General features: G+C 41.4%; 1 protein-coding gene across 2 annotated transcripts in view; it reads right to left on the bottom strand.

Annotated features, from left to right (window-relative positions):
• Positions 1–7,243: 7,243 nt before the first annotated feature.
• LOC144475210 (uncharacterized) overlaps positions 7,244–23,259 on the bottom strand; it is a 16,501-nt gene continuing 485 nt past the window's right edge. The window contains exons 2-4 of one of the 2 annotated variants that reach the window (XM_078190869.1): positions 15,350–15,586; positions 13,218–13,510; positions 7,244–9,850 (exon numbers count right to left, since the gene is read on the bottom strand). In XM_078190869.1, the coding sequence (XP_078046995.1) occupies positions 9,559–9,850; positions 13,218–13,510; positions 15,350–15,586 (822 nt within the window). In that variant the 3' untranslated portion in view covers positions 7,244–9,558. The remainder of the gene's footprint in view (positions 9,851–13,217; positions 13,511–15,349; positions 15,587–23,259) is intronic. The other variant, XM_078190870.1, reaches the window with a different exon arrangement.

Genomic DNA, 23,259 nt, shown 5'->3' with positions numbered 1-23,259 from the left:
TTTTCTTCTCGAAACGATCTCGCCGTTTCTTGGCGATCGAATCGCTCGAATTTCTCGCGGGTCTGTCCCCGCTGCTCCATCGTTCATTTCTCTAATATGCGAAGTATGGTACCGACGCATGGTCAAGGAGATTTGGTAAACGGCGATCGAGTCTGGAAATTCGATCTGCGATTAATTTAAGTTTATTTTGTTATTTGAATTGAATTGAATAAGACACTTTAATTTTATAGCGTTGTTGAGGCACTCCGGTGTCTTCACGAAAGATATACGAAACCAGAACAATTTGTTTAACAATCTGGGTTATACAATACTGTTATACATCCTGTAGATTTTAACAAAATCTCGCGTGAAAAATAGATTCCCGTAAAATTAATTTTTGAGTTTGATAAAAGAATCCTTCAATCAACGTGGCAGTCAACGTGTCATTACTTGATTCGAATTATTGATCATTTTCTTGTCATCATTTTATGTTTTCTTATCAATATTTTATGTTCTCGTTGCTTACCAATAATTCTTAATTCATAACCATGACGTAACGAATAATTCTTAATTCATAACCATGACGTAACAAATAATTCTTAATTCATAACCTCGTCGTAACCAATAATTCTTCATTCATAACCTCGACGTAACCAATAATTCTTCCACCCAATATTCTCATTAATTAACAAGAAGTTTCATCGTCTGAGAAAATATGTAATAAACGACGAACTTCCAGATAATTTCCCCGACGATTCCGCCTGGTTTTCGGGACACTTAGTTATCAGGAAAATGAACGATAGAGTAGCGATCGTGGGATCCAGCGCGATCGCGCGTGTATTTATTATATTAGCCGGGGTTTCACGGTGTAATTATCGTAATAATCGAATCTCGGGTCACGGTTGTTGTAACGTGAATCACAGATCGGTGTAACGTAGGTACTATGAAAGTAAGGATCGTCGTGCTGCATCGTGGATCCAGCATTCCGTGGCGAAACGCGACGGTACGGGGGAGGGGATGGGATTGACATCGAAACACTATATATGGACACGGGCTCCGTATTAATATTTCGAATTTGTTTCTTTTTCTAATGTCCGACTGATTGGAACGTGCGACGAAAGCTGCGAGAGATTTCAAATGTACATACAGCGCGGTCCATTGTTGATCGGTATCTTAAAAATTAACCCTTTGCGCTCGAAACCATTTTACTCTGAATCTAAAATAATTTTTCTGGTTTACAGTATTTCCATTTTATGTAACAAAATGTATTTTATACGTATGAAATTGTTTCTTGTCACTCGTACCAATAGTTTCATTGCTAAGAACATATTTTATATAAACCTTGTTTCTCATTTATCTGAAATTTGTTAGTACAAAAATGATTTTGGAACGTGTATAGAATGATCTCAATGGTGCCTTAGAGTCGCCGCTCGAGTGCAGAGGGTTAACGAGGAATCGTTTGTAGATTGGATTCTGATTTGATTTGGTTCGACCGGATCTACTGAACATTTTACGTTGTTGTAAACATCGATGCACGGATCAAGATGGATCGCTCTGTAGATCAAGGTGTGTGTTCAAAGAATGGGACGAAGAATAAATACGAGCACCGCGAGGTTCGTTTGCGACTGTCGTTCGTTTAACGATCTTGTACTGTCGAGGATAGGTGCACGGATAATTGACAGCGGTGCTGGAGGATGCTGGAGGTGTCTCTGTAGTTTTAATTTCACTGAACTTTCCCGAGAACGGTGTTCTATTAAGGGTGTCTTAGGAATTTATTAAAATTTAATTGTCGAACTTAGAATCTCATCGAGAAACCAACGCCGCGTCGTCGAACGATTTCCGGAGTCTGTCATCGGAGTATTAAATACTTTAGTAATGGTCATCGTTTCGATTCAATGATACAGAGAACGCACGCCGGATCGGTTCTAAAAGCTTCGAATCAGCGAGAGAGAAATTACTTCTATTAACACGTTCGTCGCCGACGATTAGACACTAAAATCCCCACATAATTAAAGCAATTTAATTAATTAAAATAAAACTAATAGGTTCACATTTATCATAGGGGATGGCATTAGAATTCCTTCGCATTCGAAAAAGTCATAGTCGAATCCATTTTGCTCGAATATATTGCAATAAAAATAAATTTCCAAAATTGGTCAGAAATTAATGACGCGGCGACGAACGTGTTAAGAAATAACATTGTATCTGCGCGGAAAATTCTCAGCACGTGAGAACACAATGTCATATGATGCATCGATCGCTATGAACAGACCGCTATGTCGTGGATCCTTGTAGCACGCAAGTACCTCGAAAAATCCGTATACTCGAGCAATCCTGATCGCGTCAATTCGACGAACATCAAAGCGTGAAAAGACCGAACTTCAGCAGTACTTCGAAATCGCACAGCTCACCGGGAATCCTTTAGTTCACGAGCGTTACTAGACTGCCATAACCGTATCACCTCGGACTAGTACCACGATTACGAAAATCGTTCGACAGCGTCGCGGAAGTCGAGTCACATCCGGCAAAATGCTCATCGAATCACGTTCAAGAGCCACGCTCGCCGATAATTTATTTTTCTACAGTTTTGAGTCGATCGTTATAGACCAAAAGAAGAACAATGGACTCGAGCACACAGGAGAAACAAGTGAAACGAAGCAACACGCAAACACACACATACACACACGCACGCACGGGCGCGATACGCCCGCAACGCACACAGCAGGACGACCGAACGAACCGTTTTCGTCGGCGACTAAAACCCATTAGGACTGTTCAACTTCGTGGCCCGTATAGGGATCTAGTCCCGAGCGGCGCCCTATCATACAAAAGAACCGTTGAGTACAAACTACTATCGAATTAGCGACCTTCCGATTAATCCTCTGTTTTGTAAAACGAGAGACGGTTCGCTTGAATTCCACGTCACACACACTTTTGTTCCCGTTCGATTCGCAACGGGTTTCTTCGGGGCGATTGCGTTCGCGGTTTCGTGACCGGAGGATCAAGGATCGGGATTCGGTGGATCGAGAGAGGATCGTGGGATGCGAGACAGAGAGACGAAGAGAGAAAGAGAGAGAGAGAGAGAAAGATTGTGTGTATGGTATAACTTAGAAACGAGAAAGCACGGCCTAAGCGCGACGAAAAACGGGCAGATCCGGGAAACGCGATTCTGGGAGACGAGTCCAGACCTCGACGTAGGAAAATTCGTATTTCATTGCTTTTCATCCCTTTTTTCTGTCGATTTGCGGTAAAAAGTTGTTTCATTGACTTAGGGTTATTTGAAATAAAATAATTTTAAACTTTCTGTAGAAGTCGGCGTCTTATGTCGTGATTTTATACAGCTGAATCAAGTGATTTATTCATTCGCTATGCATTCGCTATTCATTCGAGATATTCATTTCTTTAAAATTATTCATTCCTGTAAAATTCTTAATTTTTCTAAAATCATTTAAATATAATTTAGAGAAATATAATTTTTCTGAAATTATTTAAATATAATTTAGAGAAATGTAATTTCTCTAAAATTATTTAAATATAATTTAGAGAGATATAATTTCTCTCAAATTATTTAAATATAATTTAGAGAAATATAATTTTTGTAAAATTATTTAAATATAATTTTTGTAAAATTATTTAAATATAATTTAGAGAAATATAATTTCTCTAAAATTATTCATTTTCCTAAAAATATTAATTTTTCTAAAATGAATAATTTCTCTAAAATTATTAATTTCTCTAAAATAATTGATTCCTCTAGAATTATCAATTTCTCTAAAATAATTCATTCCTCTAAAATTACTCATTTCCCTAAAATGCGTAATTTACCAACGAATAATTTAATGATACACAATTTTAGCGAAATCGTTGTCAATCTCTCCGTCGTTCAAAATCGACAGAATAAAGGATCGATTTGTTAGGTTCAGTTTAAGAAATGTTACCAAAACGTGAATTGCTTCCTTCGAAGAGGTCTCGGACGGCCGAGAGCGTGCAAAACGGCGGCACGGCGCTCCGCTCGAATTTTCTCTCGTGGGTCGCGCGTTTCCGGTCGACGTCCGGCGCTCGACACACGGAAAAATAGAAGAAAATACGAAGGGGACGAGAGAGAGAAGAGAGAAGAACAATACTGCGGATGGGGGGCGTCGGGACAATGGCGTCAGACCAGATCTTGTAAAGTAGCAATAAAAGGAACTTCGTGTATATATATATACATACATGCCGGTCGCTTCGGAACGCGTGGGCGGACTTCGAAAAAAATGATTCCCGTCACAAGACATCCTCAATTATCATCGCAACGATCATTTTCTCGGCATTGGGACGCTTCGCAGGAGCATAACCTCTTCCAAGAGTTGCGGCCATTTTGTTCCCGCCTTAATTAATCGCGAAAACAAATCGAAATGATCGTTTCTGACTCGAGTGCAACGAAAAGAATTTTTGCGAACAGTCAACCACCTGCGTTTCAACAATTATCAACGAAAAATCATTCGCGCGAGCAACCAAGCCTTGGTACTACAACGTAACAATTTTTCTAACGCGCGAAACAATTTTTATAAATGATTCCCGTCTGGCTGTCAACCACGCGAGACGTTACGATTCTTTTAGAAACAATACAAGCCTTAATTGCTGTGCATCGAAAGTGGAAGAAAATGGCTGCGATTCGAAGAAAGCGGGTCTCTGCGGCGTTCGAATTTTTCAGAATTTTCCTTCTCATTTTGCAAATGATTTATAAGCGGGATTTGTTATTGCGTCGACGCTCGCGCGTTCTGTCGCGTTCCGCATGTGTATCGAATAGGATTAAAGAGACGCGAGAGGCGCGCGGGTCGAGTAAAACGGGCTGGAATCGAGAGAACTGAAGATATGGCGGTCTTCTGACGTCATCGCGGGGGTTCAGGGGGTTGGGTAGAACTGTGGGCCGACAACGGGGGTTGGGTAGAACAAGGGGTGGGGGGGAGCCACGACCCGGCCGAGTCTGTGTATAGCCGTGTAAGGAGAATTATATCATTGTAGATATCATAGTAACTTAGATGTGAGAACTACGAAGAGGGAACACTTGTTGTAAACTTTCAAAGTTATACTTCTTCTGGCTGGACTGTGCGTTGACACTGCGGCGGCGGGGGGGGGGGGGGAGGGGCGACGGGGGGGGGTGGCACGCCGGGAACTCGTGGGGGAGCGAGTGGAATCACGCGACTGTATAATAAATGGCTCCTTTGCCGATGTAAATCACCGCGACTGTTTATTCACCCTTCCTCGACTTCCTATTTTTTTTTCTTTCTCTTTTCGTCGGTCACCTTAAGATCTTTCTCCTTGACAGGGTACTAAGACGGATCGCCATCGACGCAGAACCGACCAACGCCGGTCGGGTGACCGGTTTCACATTTTTTTATTCCGTGATTAACCCCGTGCCGTATTTTCGCGAGTCAGTCTCGTGACAGAGATTTTTTAGTAATAAGCCATTAAGTGTGAATGTTCAGCAGTTCCTTTAACTAGGAATAGAATTTTATTCTCTCGTTACCAATATTTAAACATTGAAGTAAATATAAACTTACAATAAATATACAATTTCCTTTTTCTTCGAAGAAATGGAACGGCAAGGGGTTAGTGAAGCCATAAAACTAATTACATGAGAAAATGTTGAATACATGTATTTATTCAGGCATACGCTATTATAAGAATTTTGAAAAATTGAAATAAATTCTTTCTTGCAGTTATTATAATACTCCTTGCTCTATAAGAAGTCAGAACGTAGTCGCAATATACTAAATGCCATCATTATTCATTTATTCTAAATTGAAAAAGAATTTGAGTTTTCTGTTGGCAAAGTGGACGAATGAGAATAAATCATCAAGACATGCGAGAATCAAAATTGTCTCGTATTGGGGAAATTATTAAGGACGGAGAGGTGTTGATCAGTACGACTATGGAAGAAATCGTAGTGCAAGGGGTTAGGTGAGTTATAGATCAAACTGCTGTGACAATAATTATTTTATTGATCAAGGAGACAATTGACGGAAGGTAAGTTTGCGAGGGAAGTAGCACATGATATGAATCATAGTGGTGTAAATCACATTTTTGTAAGTTCATATTATTTACTAACAGGTATATTTTTTACTAACCAAATTTATTGTTAAGATAATTTAGAGTTCAGTTAGTTCAGAGTTCAGTTAATTTAGAGCATAGTTAATTTAGAGTTCAATTAATTTAGAGTTCAATTAATTTAGAGTTCAACTAATTCAGTGTTCAACTAATTCAGAGTTCAACTAATTCAGTGTTCAATTAATTCAGAATTAAATGAATTTAGAGTTCAACTAATTCAGAATTCAATTAATTTAGAGTTCAACTAATTCAGAGTTGAATTAATTCAAAGTTCAACTAATTCATAGTTTAACTAATTCAGAATTCAATTAATTCAAAGTTCCACTAATTCATAGTTTAACTAATTCAGAGTTCAACTAATTCAGAGTTCAACTAATTCAGAGGTCAGTCAATTCAGAGTTCAACTAATTCAGACATCGATTAACTGACTTTATAACAAATTTCATCTGCCTTTTTAACATTTCGGCGCGTACAAAATTACTTTACAATTCGCAACTTACAAGAATGTCGAAACACCATTACGATTCAAACCCAATGAAACAGCGAATAGATTTGCTATAAACGAACGTTTATTTTCTCTTAGGTAACAAGATTCATACATGAGATTTAGGACCGCGCTACGTGGTCCGTGAAATTTGCAATCGAGAATCGGTTCGGCCCTCGGCTGAAAAGGATCGAAGTAATCCCGAAGGGCCGCTGTTTTAATCGAAACACTTTATTAAAACGTAGGCTGAAATATGAAACTTACGTTCGTACGAAATCGCGCAAGGAATCTGGAATGTTTGCAAATCGTGTGTCGGATATAGAATTTCGGTTCAAGTAGAACGAGAATCGTTATGGTCGGACAAAGCTGTATTTACTGATCGAGAGATCGTCGTTCCGTAAATCCCGAAAACCTAACAGCCGTGAGAACCGGATCGATCGGCGAAAAATCGTGGATCGATTTTCCGTCAGCCGTGCGATCGTGTCAAACAATAGAATCGATCGAGGAAAAAGGAGGAGAACGGAGAGAGAGAAAAAGAGAGAGAGAGAGAGAGAGAGATCGGCTTACATTACGCGAGCCTTAGTCGCAGATCTACGCGAGCGAGAACGTCGATCGAATCGCGGTCTGATCTTCGATTATTAATTTCTCAATGCTTCCTGCAAAAATATTCGCGACTTTTTCTTTGGGAGGGGCGGCCTCGCTTCGGTTTTACAAATCGTCGAGACCGTGGATTTGATATTCGAGGTAAAAAAAAGAATGCTGTCGCGCGCTCGCCGCTCGCCGGCACCTCCAATGTTGCACATTAAAAGAGGACCATGGCCGAGGGCGTGATCGCTCGCCGCCGTGATCGAGTTTCGTTGGAATTCCCTACGGAAAGTTGGTTCCTCGACGACGCCGAAGAAACGCGTTCGCGCAGCGTTCGCCGCGCAAAGACTGTTCCGAAAGACGCGAGTATAATTACCACGCTGCAACCTATCTAGAGGAATCGCCGACTTCTTCGTGAATTTTACGACTCGTTGACAGCAGGGTCGGATTGATACTTTCACGTTCGCATTCCGTGGAACAGTCTCCGCGCGATTACAATATACATATAGCATATACATGTATGTATACATAGTCGACGATTATCTTGTGCAAAGTATCGACGGTACGCTTGAGAAAAATCCTCTCGAATCTCGTTCAAAATGCCGTTTAGAAATCGCTTAAGGAAATCGATATAATTTCAAACTCGTGTTTTCAGGTGGGAACGAATTTGTTTCGCTCCGAGATTGATGAGACGTCAAAAATCCGTGCGCCGTTGTCCGAAAATGTTTCTCCGTTTTCAGCGGCGTGCAATTTAAAGATACAATTCGGAAATGAGCTGCAGTTCCCTGTTTCATGATTGTCGATTGCCATGCGCCGCCGATACGGCAGCGCCCTCCTCTAACAAGACGCGGAAAGTGCGAAATTCTTTCCGAAAAAATTCTGTCCTACCTTGTTTTAAATCATTCGTCGACGACGAAACATTTTCGAGCCGCGGCGCGCATCGAAACGAAGCGGATCTAACGAAAGAAAATACTAGGAAACGTTCCGCGTGCCTCGAGTCTCTTCGTTGTCGTCAACGACGACTCGAACAGCCGCCTAATCGTTGGTAAAATGGGAAAAATTTCGTCGACGCGGCGCCGTTGATCGCCGAAACGACTCCTCGGAATTAGCGGCGATTTCCGTCGACGCGCCCGCGCAAAGACGGCGGCGCCGAAACGTCGGACGCGATTGTCATCGCGCGGAGGGTCTTGTAAAGCACTTGGAAGAGTCGCGAGTTTACGCCTGCCGACACGTGGATTACTCAAGCAAGCGAGCCAATGCGGGAATTCTAATCGATTACTTGGAATTTGTGAAATCGTCGACGGCGAGTTCTCTCGTCGACCGTCGACGCGGGCTTCCTCTCTCATTCTCGCGGTAAAAACGCTCGTCGACGCCGCTACGAAAGGTCCTGTGGTTAGTCAGCACCGTATCAAAATTTAAATCCCGCGGTTTTTATTGTTTCCGGTCAAGCTCGTTCGTTGCAGGCTACTTTTCGACTAATTCCGAGGCTCCGCCGAATTCTCAAACGTTGTCCAAACTATTTCAGACCAGTTGCTCCTTTTCTTGGCGAGTTTGTGGCTCGGGTATCCTTCAATCACCTTCAACCTTCAAACTTCTTTTGCTGAAACGTTTTCCAAATTCGGAGCTCCCCTAGATTTTTCAATTTCTTTCCAAAATAACATTGATCTCTTCAAACCCCCTCAAACATCTTAAAATGCCGTGAATGAACTCGAGAAGTTGTTACAGCGACCCGAATCAACGATCACAAGAGCTTATACTATTATATTTTCGCCTGCAGACATTCCCTCTCTCGGCGTCGACTCGTCAAACATCTTCACAGTGCGTCCGGAAACATTCTCAAACGATCTACGAACACCGGTCTGTCAGTTTCTCCTCGAATTTCATAGGATCGTCGCTTAACGAGACGCTCTCGAGCATTTCCAAACAGCTTCAGACGTATCGAACGGATTCCAGCCTTCTCAAACCGCTTCCAACATTTGCAAACGACTTTGAACCTTCTCAGACTGCTATGAACCTTCTCAGACTTCTTTGAACCTTCTCAGACTGCTTTGAACCTTCTCAAATGGCTTCCAACCATCTCAAATGTCCTTGAACCTTCTCAAACCGCTTCAAATCTTCTCAAACAGCTTCCAACTTTCTCAAATCGCTTCCAACCTTCTCACCCGGTTTCCGCCCTTCTCAAACGGGTTCGAGACCACCTCAAGCTACTCAAAACCAACTGAAATCGCTCGAGACCACCTCAAACATCTCCGAACAAGCCCGAACGGCCAAGATCAACAATTTCCCGCGCGTCCGACGCCACGTCGAGCGCCGATCATCGAAATAAACCGACCGAGTCAATCGTCGAGAGGATCGCCGGCGCCAGAGCGATCGAACTCCTGCGACGCGGCAGACTGTCGATCGGGCACCAGCAGCCAGCCTCACGTTCTCACGAACTTATACACCACACCGAAGACCAGCACGCTGACTAGAACGAGGACCAGAGCCGTCACCACCTTCGCGAACGCGTTCAGTCCGCTTTCGGTGTGCTGCTGAGGTCTTCTTGTCGGGATGCTCTGCTTCGAGGCGAGACCGCGGGCCAGGGCCGGGAATGCCAGGCTCTGGGTGAAGGTTAGCTTGTGAAGGGACTCCGAGAGAGAATAGGGGCCCACCGAGCCGCGCGCCGCTGCCCTCAGAAGGGCGTACTCCAGGTCCAGGTCGAACATGCTGTACCTGTTGATCAAGCCGGGATTATTAGTGCATTGATGATAAGATAATTTGTCAGACTTTCAGGATTCGTGGAATATGTTTATCTATGGCAGTTGTATGAATAAAGTCTTTTTAGTCGAATAAATAAATACTGTATATTATTTTATATACTTGATAGAACAAATTATTCGCGTAGTTCTTTATTCGAAAAGAATTTTATTCGGATGAAATTCTTTTTCGTGTAGAATCTAATGACATAAATACTGTATATTATTCTATATATTTAATCGAATAAATTATTCAAACTTAATCGAAGAAAATCCTATTCGAACTTAATCGAATAAATTATTCAAACTTAATCGAATAAATCATTCGAACTTAATCGAAGAAAATGTTATTCGAACGAATTTCTCTTTCGGGTAGAATCCGCAGCAGGAAATAATATTTCTCGTCAGGAACGTGACACGTGGAAGACAATGTCGAACGTCACGGAACAACCCTCTTCTTAAGAACGTGACATTTGGCCGACAATATCATACAAAAAGAGGATACACAATTTCACAGAACAAGAGGATATCCCACGCAACCCCCAGATATTGTCTCCAGGATTCATTTTCGTTCTATAGCGGTAAGGAACATTTCCCGTCAGGGACGTAGACATTAGAGGCCGGTACCCCGTCCTCGAACTTCCTGCCATTAGGCGGGGACACTCGTCGCCGGTGAAAAGGCTCTCGAACGAAACTGAAACCGAGTGCTTTGTCGGATCGATTCGTTGTGTAGGTGAAGGTTCTACCCTTGAAAGTTCCCGAGCGACGTCGGCAGGACGTAAATGGAATGAAAAGAGCGGCCGATTGAGAGGAGCAAAAACCGCGGAACGATTTCTAATTTCTGTCTTTGTGACACGAGGGGAGGGGGTGGGGTGGTCCGGGGGGTGACACTCGGCCGTGAATTATTCGGGGCCGCGATTAATATCACCGCCGGGTACGATAAAAAGGGAGCGGTGCTCTGCCACGTGCTCTCGGGGTGGCTGCTCGTCGCCGTATTTGCATGGTGCCAGGGTCGCGCCTTGACACGAGCCAACGTCGCCGTCGGAATACATCAGGCCGGCGGTGAGTCCGAGGGATTATTTCTAGCTCCACTTTCCCCGTGACGTAATGCTTCACGGATCGGGAGTCGTCAGACGGTGCCGACGCTTTCACTCGTCCACCGATGCGGAGGACCGATGACGGAGCGGCTCTTCCTACGGATCATTGTCTCGAATCCGCCCGAAGCGCGGACGCGCCTCCGTTGATCGTTCTCGCGATTTGTGCGACATGACGTAGCTCTATGACCGTAGGGAACCGAGGATGAATCGACGCGTGTTTCTTCATTTTTATATGTCAATATAGCGGACATAGATTAAAAGAAATGATAGAAAAATGAATAGATTGAGAGACGAAATTAGTGGGAGAGATTCGATGCAAATGAAATTGCTATCAGAGAGGGCGAAACAGGAGAAATGCAGAAAAATAGAAACAAAAAGAAGGTAACTGGAGGAAAGTATGAGAAATGTAAGAGGCCAGAAAAGCGTAAAGAGAACGGAGCAAATAAAATTTTTAGAACAAATTAAATCAAACCACTTTTACGTTATCATGAGACATACATCATTATCCTATACACCTCTGAACTATGTACATTAACTGTATGTAACTCGAAAGGGCCTTACCAGTCCGTTAATAAAGAATAATAATAATTATTAAAACACCAAGAATTTCAAGTGTAACACGATCATATGATAATATAGAATAATTATATTCAAAAAATTCATATCAATATTCAAACATTCACTCAAATTACTAACTAAAGTGTTAATAATTTAATATATTAAATATTATAATTAATAGAATTATCAATAATACAATAACGCTTGTCATAAGCACGACACTCGCAGCCTAATCGCTTCCTGTACGCTCCACAGGTAACTCTAGTTTCTCAACCAGGCTTGAAGACTTCCTCGAAATAAAAGGAGCCTTGAGCACCGTAATTATCTAGAGGATATAATTTTCGATCGTGTGATAACGGCGCGATCAATGCCAAGGGCGCGACCGCGAACTATACCGAGGCGCAGCTCCCCCGGTATCGATCGTTTAATTAAGATGAGGATCGGGTAACTGAACGCGAACGATAGTCGTGTAAATATTGTTCCGTCGTTACGGATCCCGTGCACGTGGATACATTCGAGCTCGCGGCGAATAGATTACAGGGTTGGATTAGAGGAGTTGCCGCGCGAGAGGGGCGGCGACATCGCGGGACTCGGCGCATTAAAGATCGCCGGCTGTATTTTCTTTTTGAAAGTATCTGCACGGGCATCGCGGAACTAAGATCGAATCGGCGGACTGATTTACCGTTTTAAACCGTCCCGCGATTTATCACGCTTGTTCTCTCGTAAACAGTTGTTTGCTGGTTTATTTAATGCCGCTTAGATTGATTTAATCGTTGGGCTAGCGAGCAGTCCTGTTAGTTGAATAATGCGCGATGAATCGAGATAAAATGTCGTCGAGAATATGTTGGTAATAACGAAGTGGACAAGTGAAAGATTGGCGATGAAGAAGGTAAAGGAAGAGATTTGCCGTTTTGTTGCATTCTAAATTGTTACATTTTAATAAATATAAGCTGGTTAATACCAGTGTACCATTTATTTTATCAGTCTATTTATATCGATATCTGATTAGTCAATTTTTGGTGATTCATTGAAACCAATAAGTTCACGTCAAAATATTTCATTACTTTATAAAATATATATTTAAAAAAAATGATAACTAAAGCTGAGAATCAAGTTTAGAGTGCAGCTGTAAAAATGCTTCTTTAACGAAAATCCGAGTAAGTCGAGGAAATAATGAAATGGACAAGTGAAAGATTGGTGATGAAGAAGATAAAGAAAGGGATAAAGATTGCAAATTGTATGATCATTAACGCTGGAAATACCTGCCAGTTTGTTGCATTCTAAATTGTTGCATTTTAATAAATATAAGCTGGATAATACCAGTGTACCATTTATTTTATCAGTCTATTTATATCGACAGCAAAGTAGTCAATTTTCGGTGATTAAATGAAACCGATAAGTCTACGTAAAATATCTCATTCTTTTATAAAATATATATTTGAAAAATTAACGAATAAACCTAAAGATCACCGTAAACATCGTCGATTATATAATTGTGAAAATGCTCCTGAAAATCTTCAAGGAACATCTTCAAATCCGAGTGAATCAAGAAATAAAGCAACAGATGAATTGAAATAGCGGTAAAAAAGCGTCGGTTGAAACGATAATGCAGAACGGTCGCTTTCAGGGCTCGGTGATTCGAGCGTTGACGCTGTACAATTTGCGTGTAACGATTGAAATAACAATGACCTGCTGCTGCGTCGCCTGTCCTGCGAGTGCATCGAGGTAATTGCGGAGCTGGGCATCGAGCGAAGGCTGCTGGTGGTTGAACTCGAGGGGCTCGGCGGAAGCGGCGGTGGTTCCTCGTCGACGGACACCCGGTCCGGTGTCGGCGGACTCTTAGACCCGGAATTGTGGTGATTGTGATGCAAATGATGCAACTGCAGCCGAGCATGGTCCGGATGCAGCAGACTGGCGCGACGGGACTGCTGGGGCGTCGCCGCCGGGCTGGTGCTCGCTACGCCGCACGGCGACGGCGATGCCTGCGAACCGTTCGCGAAATCCTCCATCGAAACGATGTCTCCGATTCGCGAGAAAAATGAAACATGCTCCGTACCTCGAGACTCGACGAAACAGAGCAATTCTTGGCCAACCATCGACCGATGCGACTCGCTGGAATTCATTTTCTAAGTGTCTTCGATTTTACTGTGAGACGGTCTCGCATTTAACCCTTTGACTACTGTTGGCGCCTATTGGCGTCCGACACATGTCGGCTTCCCGGTACTGCAGGCGCCAATAGGCGTCAAGATCAAATTTCCACCCCGTTTATTATTAAATTTGATTGATTATATATTGTGCAATATTTATGTTATATATTGTAAAAAATCTTAATATTATTCTTCACTTCAAGTAATATTGGTTTAATGTAACAGAATTCAATATTTTAAATATTTTAATATACTTCCTCGGAAATGCATGTCTAACGAAAAACTACGGCCGTGCCAAAGTCTGCCGTAGCCGAAGGGTTAAATGCAGGACGCAATTTAAAATAACGAGGATCGTTCGAATTCTGAACTCAATTACTGGAACAAATATTCCGAAGCTCTTCGAATTTTATATTACTTTGTGACCGCTTCGCGGTTGACCGTAAGGGTTTATATAATTTTTTCAATGAACAAGAATCGTTCTAATTAATTTAATTTAATTTTTCTCTAAAAGAGCGTTACATCTAAATTTAGAATCTTGTACAATATTTTAAATAGGCGAGGACTGTTCCAATTCTTAATTGAATTACAAAAATCAATTTCCTAAATCAGCTATTCTGCATTTTTATTTGCTTTCTCGAACGAATGAAGATCATCCTAACTCTCAGCTAAATTACCTAAAATAATTTGTTGAAGTAACCATTCTCAATTTTTATATTAAAACGTCTTGCACTGAAATTTTCAGCTTGAAAATATTTTCGACGTGTGTTAAGATTAATCAGAATTTACAGCATTGATTTTTACTATTTTATTCTGATGAAAGAATATTAAATTGAATAAAAATATTTTAAAACGACCAGTCGAAAGGTGATTTTCCGGTATCAAAATTTCTATCTTCTCGATAGTAATCTTTTTCATGCTGCATCAGTTAAGAGCTGGCGTCAGAAATATACTACTTCTCAACATCAACCTTGAAAACTTAAATTGCAGTGGCAAAAGTAGTTGAGCTCACTTTTTGTAGCAAAAATCGAATGATTGGTGAATACACCGATGAACAATATTGAGACGTAATATTGCTGAATTATATTGATAAATAATATTGAGGAATTATATTGATAAATAATATTGCTGAATTATATTGAGAAATAATATTGATAAATAATATTGATAAATAATATTGAGAAATAATATTGATAAATAATATTGAGAAATAATATTGAAGAATAATATTGGTGAATAATTCTGGGGAATAATATTGGCGAATAATATTGATAAATAATATTGGTGAGTATTATAAGAAGAAGAATCCTGGCGAATAATATTGGCGAATAATGTAGGTGAATAATATTGATGAATAATATAGATGAATAATATAAGTAAATTATATTAATGAACAATACAGGTAAATTATATGGCTGAATAATATTAGTGCACACAACACAAGTGTACAATATTAATGAACAACGCAAAGAAACGATACTAACAAGTAACGTATGCGATAAATGAATAAAATGATTGAAAAAAGGATATATATCTGCGTTGCAATCGATCGTTGATAACCATCGTCGAGTCTCTTAGGTCCGGAGATGTCGAGGTGCGCGAAAATCGGCGGTGCAACATATTGGCAACGATTTATCGGCATTGAAGCTTAACAAAGATCGTTTTGTTGGTACCTACGGAATCGGTTCCAGTGATTGGTACCTGTATGGACTCGATCCCGCTGTCGTTGACGCTCTCTTGGACGTCGGGGAACACGAACGCCTGTGCCTGGCCGTCGGCCTCGCCCCTCGGCGAATCGCTCGGCCATACTTGCAGCAGAGGAAGTCCGGTACGCGTCTCCGTGCAAACTTCCGCCGCCGTGACGTTGCTCTGCTCACCTGTACCGAGGCACGGCCTGCCCAGCTTTCTCAGTGGCTGTTACAAAACGACGCACACCGCATTAGCATAACAAATTATCGGCATCTATATTTTGATAATTAATTTCAAAGAGGAGAAGAGCGCGTCCGCGACGTCTCGATGAATGTAAACGCGTCTTTCCGCCGTTACAATCGTGTTCCAAGGTTGGTAAAAACAATGTAAAAAATTGGAAACTATGTTTCCTCTTCTTAAAATGTTTTATGTATTAATTTATTTATTCCTAATATTTGAACGATATTGTTACCATATTTTATATGAGAAATTCTTAAAATCGAATTGCGAGCTGGATGAGGAGTTGCACGAAGACGTTAATGTTGAAAAAATTTATTGAAGACAAGTTTAGTGAGGGCAGTTACAGTGTAAATTAGATTTCGCGGTTTTCCGGCATTTTTCCATTTTTAGCGATTTTCTAAAATTTTTCAGTTGCAAGCTGTGATCATCAAAAATGAAAACCCCCGGAAAATCGAAGATTTCTCGAAAACTTATGAATTCTCTATTTTTATATTAATTTCCTGATAAGGTACTATCACGGCTCGTGTACTCAATTTTTCTCAGATTTGTTGCTCGTCCGCAACATTGTCAAAAAAAAAAAAATGAAAACCCAATGTGTCGATGTTTTTTGCTGTCAGAAAAAAAGCTGCTACTTGTCTATTTTACCGCGAGCGTGGATTAAGTAATTTCAAACGTTATTCCATCGAAACAAATAATTTTTTAACCCTGGGAAAAGAGAGACACGACGTTCAACGACCTATCAAATTTTACGAAACTGCGCCAGGTGAATTGTCCCGCTTTGAAGCGGACAAGGAATAACCGCGTACTCTGCGCGTCCCTTCATTTCTCCGCGAAGCGACACACAATTTAAGAAAAGCTTTGCCAGAGCTTCCGCATCCGAGCCGCGGCATGTCCCGAGCGAATCGTCTGGATCCGACAGCGCCGTGTTCCTGATAATACCGTTTCCCGTCGGCGTTGTCACTCGCAGGGAACGCGTCACGCGGGCCTGTCGCCGGGTCGGATTTACCCGCGGACCGGCCGCGGTTCGGATTCGAACCGGTTCCGAGTAATTGGAGCGATTACTCGTGGGAGAAGGAACAGCCGGAAACGTTGTCTTTAATCGGCGCGGACGCGTTTAAGCGGCTGTCGAAGGTCTCGAATGGAAACGGAACGGAAGCGCGGCGTCCGCGGCGCCTGGAAACTGGGAATCGGCTTATCGACTCAGCGTCCCGGTGGTTTACGTGTCGTTCGCTCGAACAATCGTTCGATCCGCGTCTTCGGGAAAAACGAACCGTGTTTCGATCATTTACTGATTCATGGCTGTCGGATTATTCATTGACGGCGCCGGTCGGTCGATCGCTAGTTTATTTCCTCGTTCGGCAGTCACTTCATTGTTCGATCGTGGTAGTGGAGAGTAGACTGTGGATTTTTGTGTAAATTAAAAACTGTCTTAGTTAACACGTTGAGCGCCACGTCAGCTAACATATCATTAATATGTATATACCATTAATGTATTTCATTAATATATGTATATATACCATTAATGTATTTCATTAATATATATAATATTTAATTAAAATAATCTAATTAAGGATATTAATTAAATATTATAATATTAAATCTGCAATTTAAAATTACATTTAATTTCGACTTAAAAATACGTCACTAGGCTTTCGGTTTAGACCGCGTCAATCGCGCTGGCTGACAGCTTGTGACATGAGAATTTTAAAATTTACACTGCTTTATGGAATCTCTTATTTATTAAAGCATTCTAAGTTAAATGTAAAATGTATAAATTGGAAATAAATGTCCTTTCTCTTGCAGTAATTGCAATAAGTTGAAATCGACGTCGCCGATTCGGTGACACTAAATTATTATCTTCTAAAATAATAACGCAAAATATGCTCGTAAATAAATACACAAAATCGCTTATTTATTAACTGATTCCTGTAAAATTTTGAGAAAATTTGCTCCGCGTTGCTGTGGGTGTTCGTATAAGAAAAATCTTCCTAAGGGTTGAATTTGCGGACGAAACGTCGCTGGAATCGAGCGAACGAAATATCGACAACGTGCGAGACATTAACAACGAGCTTGATGTCGACGACGAGCGAGATATTAACAACGAACTCGATATCGACAACGACCGTAATCTCGATCGTGGTCAATCGCGAAGCGTACAATAGCGACTAAATAGCATCGCCGGCGAGAGTAATTTAATGGGTTCCATTTACCGCGGCGGGACAAAGCAGAAGCAAAGTCGACGCGCGACGAACGCGGAATAATTGATCGCGCTGAAACCGAGCCGTGTATTTTACCGGCTCGCCTATTATGCGCGGATGTGTATGGAGCCCTGTTCTCATAGAAAATGCACGAGCAGGAAAAAAAAGAGAGTCACGAGAAGAATATAAATAGCCATCGGAGATTGCGGCAACGATTGGATCGCGGTTCACCGATTCTGCGAGAGCGTGCCTCGTCGAAAATTGATCGCTAGTCTCTTGAAGACAATTTTATGAAACGACGAGCAACGATCTCTCGTCGCGGAGATCTCGATCGATGATCCTCCGAAAAGATCGACGGACGACGACATTTTGCTTCTTCCGGCAAAGTTCGATATCTCGGATCGAGTTCTCTCGGAAATCACCGGCTTTGATCGTTCCAATGAATTATTCGATTGGTTCGATCCCTTTGACGCGTCCCACGCGAGTCATCGGGGGAAAAGATCATTGTATAATGCATCGGAACAATTTCATTTATCTCGATATAATGCAAGGGCGCAGCTCGTTTCGCCGTTTTTAATTCGAACGCGGCTGCAATAATTCCGGTCGGCGATCTACTTTTAGCGGCCGATGAATATTTGAAAGCGCTCGTACGGGCCGCGCCGTTCGTGATCATTTGTTCATGCGACAACGTAACAACATTTCATTTTATTCCCGGACTCGGCGAAATCATTCTGATTTTTATCGGCCGGTTCGGTGGAATGAGCACGTGCCTGGGGATCCGGGGAATTATTATTAGATTGTGGATTTCCATGCGCCCGTGATAAAAATGGATCGGTGAAATTTGAAACAATGGAAATATTTTAAATGATTTAAGGTCGGCTGGGCATTATTTGCATTATTTACGATCACTGAAATTAATGAACTACGGGAGATATTTCCGTTCAAATGATTACTGTTAATCCTTGTTAATTGATATCCCAAAATTGATCATTTTGATTTTGTATAAAAATCCACAATTTACTTTTTATCAATTTGGAATAATTAAAGTCATCATTGTCATCCGAAAAAATACTATTACAACTAGACCGTGCATTTTAATCGTTCATGATAAAAATTAGTAGATCGAAAACAAACTTCGGAAAATCATTTAAAGAATTAAAAAAATACCGTCAGATTATGTTTGGCCCAATAAAATAATTAAACAAATATCCCTTTGACATCAAAATAAGAAGGAACCCGATGCGTTCGAAAGATGCCATATAATTCGGCTGAACTTAGAAACGGAATATTTTATTTTGACATTTGCATCGCCATCTTACATTTATTGAGGTTGAATGGACATCGTTAAGTAACGTTATAAAATAATAAACTAATAGTTCTGTAAAGCTTTTTGTAGTATATAGAGTAACTATTAGATATTATATTATTTAACTATAAATATTTTGAACATTGCCGAGTTGTTTCTTAACGTCCCCAAAAAGTCATTGTACATTAAGGGGTTAAAGAAAGAGAGAAATATCTACGTAGTTTCTGCATCTTTTAATTAATAAAGACAATTCTTACGCTCCGAAAAAATTGGCAATGTAATTGTAGCAATTTAAAAAGAATGTAAACTATCACTGAAAAAATCTTAGGAAAAATTGACGAGAATTAAAAGACAGCGCGTGAAGTTTTCTGTCTGGAAAGTTATTGTTGTTGTTCACAGGGTAGAACGCGTCGCAATAAATAATTATCTAAGCTCGTGCGCAATGGCTCCTCGTTGCACAACGAAGAGGGAGGTGTCCACACGATAAGGTCGCGGCGGACTATTTATCAGAGATTTGTCAGGTGATTCCGCTCGATGCGACGGCAGCGGCGTCCTTAATGGAAGAACAGGTTCAAAAGAGGTGCGCGCGGCACGTGCTGTAAAAAGCCGGAGGATAGCCACACGTACAAGTCAAGAATGAGTGAACCTTGCACTTTTATTATCGCGCCGTGATAAATATTGTCGGTGAACTGTTGCACATTACCCCCCACCGCGCGCGCGTCTCTGACCGACGTCATCGCGTTACAAAGAACCGCCGAGAATTGTTGCCGCCCGATGACCTTCATCGCCTCCGCGTAAACAGACCTTAATGAGCATCCGATCTCTCGAAATAATCCAGGAAGAACCGATACCAAGAACCTGGCTACGATCTATCAAACTCAGCCCCGGTGTCGAACGGTTCATCGCTGTCAGACGCTAGGACAGTTAACCCCTTGCACGACGATTCCTTCAACGATATATTAATTAACCAGTTAACTGTGATTGACGAGCATACTCGTCATGGAGAAGTGGCTAAATGTTGTGTATTGACGAGTATACTCGTCATGGAGAAGTGGCAAAATGTTGTGTATTGACGAGTATACTCGTCATGGAGAAGTGGCAAAATGTGTATTGACGAGTATACTCGTCATGCGTATAAATCAGTGACCATTAGCTATTTAAATTGCAATTTTTGAGAAAAACAAAACATATTCTCAAAAAGATGTTTAGAATATTTTGAGGTTATGCCAGAATAAAACGAACAAATAGAAAATATAAACAGTTTGAGATGATGTCATGCGTCCCCGTATGCACTGGTTGAAAAAGTTTACCAGTTCGCATAATGAATTTATTTATGTTATCTTGTCACGAGTCTGGCTCGTTATTATAGTGCAAGGGGTTAAGGAACAAAATTACTTTCTGAACGACTTAACACATAGCACTTCCATAGGTAATGATTGAGCGTATCCTCAAACGGTTCTACTAAAGTAGAAAAATAAAATAAAATCAGAACACCTAAAAAACAGAAATATAAAAATTCGTGATACCGTAAAAATTGTTGGAGGCCAACGATGTGTGGTCGAGCGAGCACGAGTCGCGCGGAACGTTTGTTTCGATTCCGGGTCTTTTGACAATGCCGCGATCGAACGATCGGAGTTTTCAGTTTCGGACGAGTTTGTTTATTAACGTTAACGTTTGTTCGTTAGCATGGTTACTTTATATATATATATATATATGTATCTTTATATTGTATCGCCGTTTCGCTGAATACGATGCTACCACGCTGTGCTATAATTTCTCGCTTCAAATATACATTTTATTCGGTGTATTGAATTCAAACAAAAAACCATAACCCGTTGCAACAATGAACAAATCAATCGCCGGGAGCGAAACGAAACTGGCCGCGGGGTGGTAGCCGACTAACTGAAACACGGAGGAAAATTGATATTTATCGTTTCTCGATATTCATAACAGTTACTCAACTGTCATTGTTATCCCTCGGAAGCCTCGCTCTGTATGATAAGAGAGGATGACTCACGATCGGCAAAACTTCTCCCCTTCCTCTACCCGAACAACGTGAAATAGCGATGCGCGTTCGCTCGGCCGTGATTCGCGATCAGGGTTAAAGGAGCGGCAGCGTTTCTTTCATGTACGTTGCGGTCTCGCGAAAAGTTTCGCCATCCGCGAACAGGAGAAAAAGAGGGAAATTATTGTATGTAGCGTCCGGGTCGCTTCGCGGAATGAATCGATACCAAACAAATCGGAAGTATCGCGATGGTACTATTTTTTTTTTGGGCGATACGCTGCCATTGTTTCGTCCGACAACTCCCATTTCGGGAAATCCTTTTGTTCCGTCCATCTAGATTATTAAAAAAAGATAGTTCGTATAATTCATTAGCGACCGCGTTTTCAACGAATGGGGGATGATTTTTCGTTACCAAAATTTCGAAAAGATTTTACTAAATTTTATATTGTTAGAAATATCCTAGGTTTCACGCTCTGCATTTTCTACTTATTTTCGTTCGCTTTAACTAAATTATTAACCTTTTGCACTCGTGTGGTGACTCTAAGGCACCACTGAAATTATTCCATTTCATTCGAAAATAATTTTTGCAACAATAAGGTTTAGGATTTAAAAAATTGTCAAGTAACAAAACTGTTGGGAGGAGTCACAAGAATAGATTTTGCATGCATACAAATTTATTTTGTTAAATAGAATGGCAATACCACGAACCAGAAAAATTATTTCGAATTTACAGTTAAAATGGCTCCGAGTGCAAAGGGTTAACGTAGAATTCGTGAAATTCGTTCTAATCGAACGGAGTACACTTTTCGCTACTTAACCCTTTGCAGTCAAAGCCATTTCAACTAGAAATCTAAAGTAATTTCTCTGGCTTATAATCTTTCCATTTTATAAAACAAAGTGCGTTTTTAACAATTTTTAAGATGCAAATGTTATCAGTATATCCTTTGCACTTGGTGCAAAAGGATTAAACCTCAGGAAGATTTTACGAAACGTATTCTCAAAAAATATCCTTATTTTCACGTTTCGCGTCGTCTATTTTCGTTCGCAGCCCCACAATGGCGGTTCTCTCCGGCTCGCAGGAGCTCAGAACGTTGAGAATCAGTGCGAAGAATAAATTGTATGGTATGATATTTTTTCTCAGCCGGCATTCTAGACGTTCGCGTTGAAACGCGAGGAAACCAGGAAGGACCGTAGAAAGGAGAACACGATTTCTTCGAAGCGAAACCGGTCGCGCTACCCTTGTGCGGCTTTTTCCAAGGGGGGTGGAAACTGCGGCGAACAAAGCGACACAGCGAAACAAGAATTTTTGGCCGGGGTCCAAACATTTCTGTGAAAAACATCGCCGGACAAAGACGCCAACCGTTAACACACGAGCGGGGAATTTGCATAATCCTGCCGCTCGGGTTTCTCGGACCCCCCTCCCCTCCCCTACCCCCGTGCGGCGTACAAGTCGCAAGGAACACCGTCGTTTCAGCAATTATAAACTTCCGCGGTCCCCGGCTGAGTCAACAGCAACTTAAATTCAGTTTGAAAGTTTGCCCCCCCGTCGTTTACGCGCTGGGGACCATTTGCCGCGAGCCGATTCGCCGGGTGGAAATTCACCTCGAATCATTTTACGCCTTCGAGATGCGCGACGACATTATTTTGAGTGCACAGCGAATTTACGTTGAATACACGGCGGATTTACTTCGAGTTTTGACTTCGAGCAGCGCAAATTTACCTCGCGTGATCTCGCCGATTCTCGGCGAAGATATTCCGCGCGCGTCATCTCGCGAGCCGTGAAAATTCGTGTCGAATTATCATTTAACTATGAACGCGATTAGTGAACAAATTTTACGCGCCGTTTTAATTAACATCCAATTATGGATGTTTAATTTCTGTGAATTAATCTTAACGCGTCCGGGGAATTTACTACGAGTAACCGGGGAACCGTCTTGGAAGATTTATAAATAAATTTCGCGCGTTCAATTTGCACAAGTTTAAAAATGTACGGAGCACTTCAGGCGACGTTGCCGCACTTTATAATACACTTTGCAAATTTATAAATAATGTTGACCTCTGTAGTTTATGCACGTTATATGACCACACTTTTATTATTAAATTTGATTGATAAGTCGAGGCTGGCTGGACGACACGTTGCATTCATCAC

Source organism: Augochlora pura, chromosome 9, assembly GCF_028453695.1.
Source record: "Augochlora pura isolate Apur16 chromosome 9, APUR_v2.2.1, whole genome shotgun sequence".
In the NCBI taxonomy this organism is placed as follows: domain Eukaryota; kingdom Metazoa; phylum Arthropoda; class Insecta; order Hymenoptera; family Halictidae; genus Augochlora; species Augochlora pura.
Note: the sequence above shows the minus strand (reverse complement) of the source record. Positions and strands in the feature narration are given on the sequence as shown.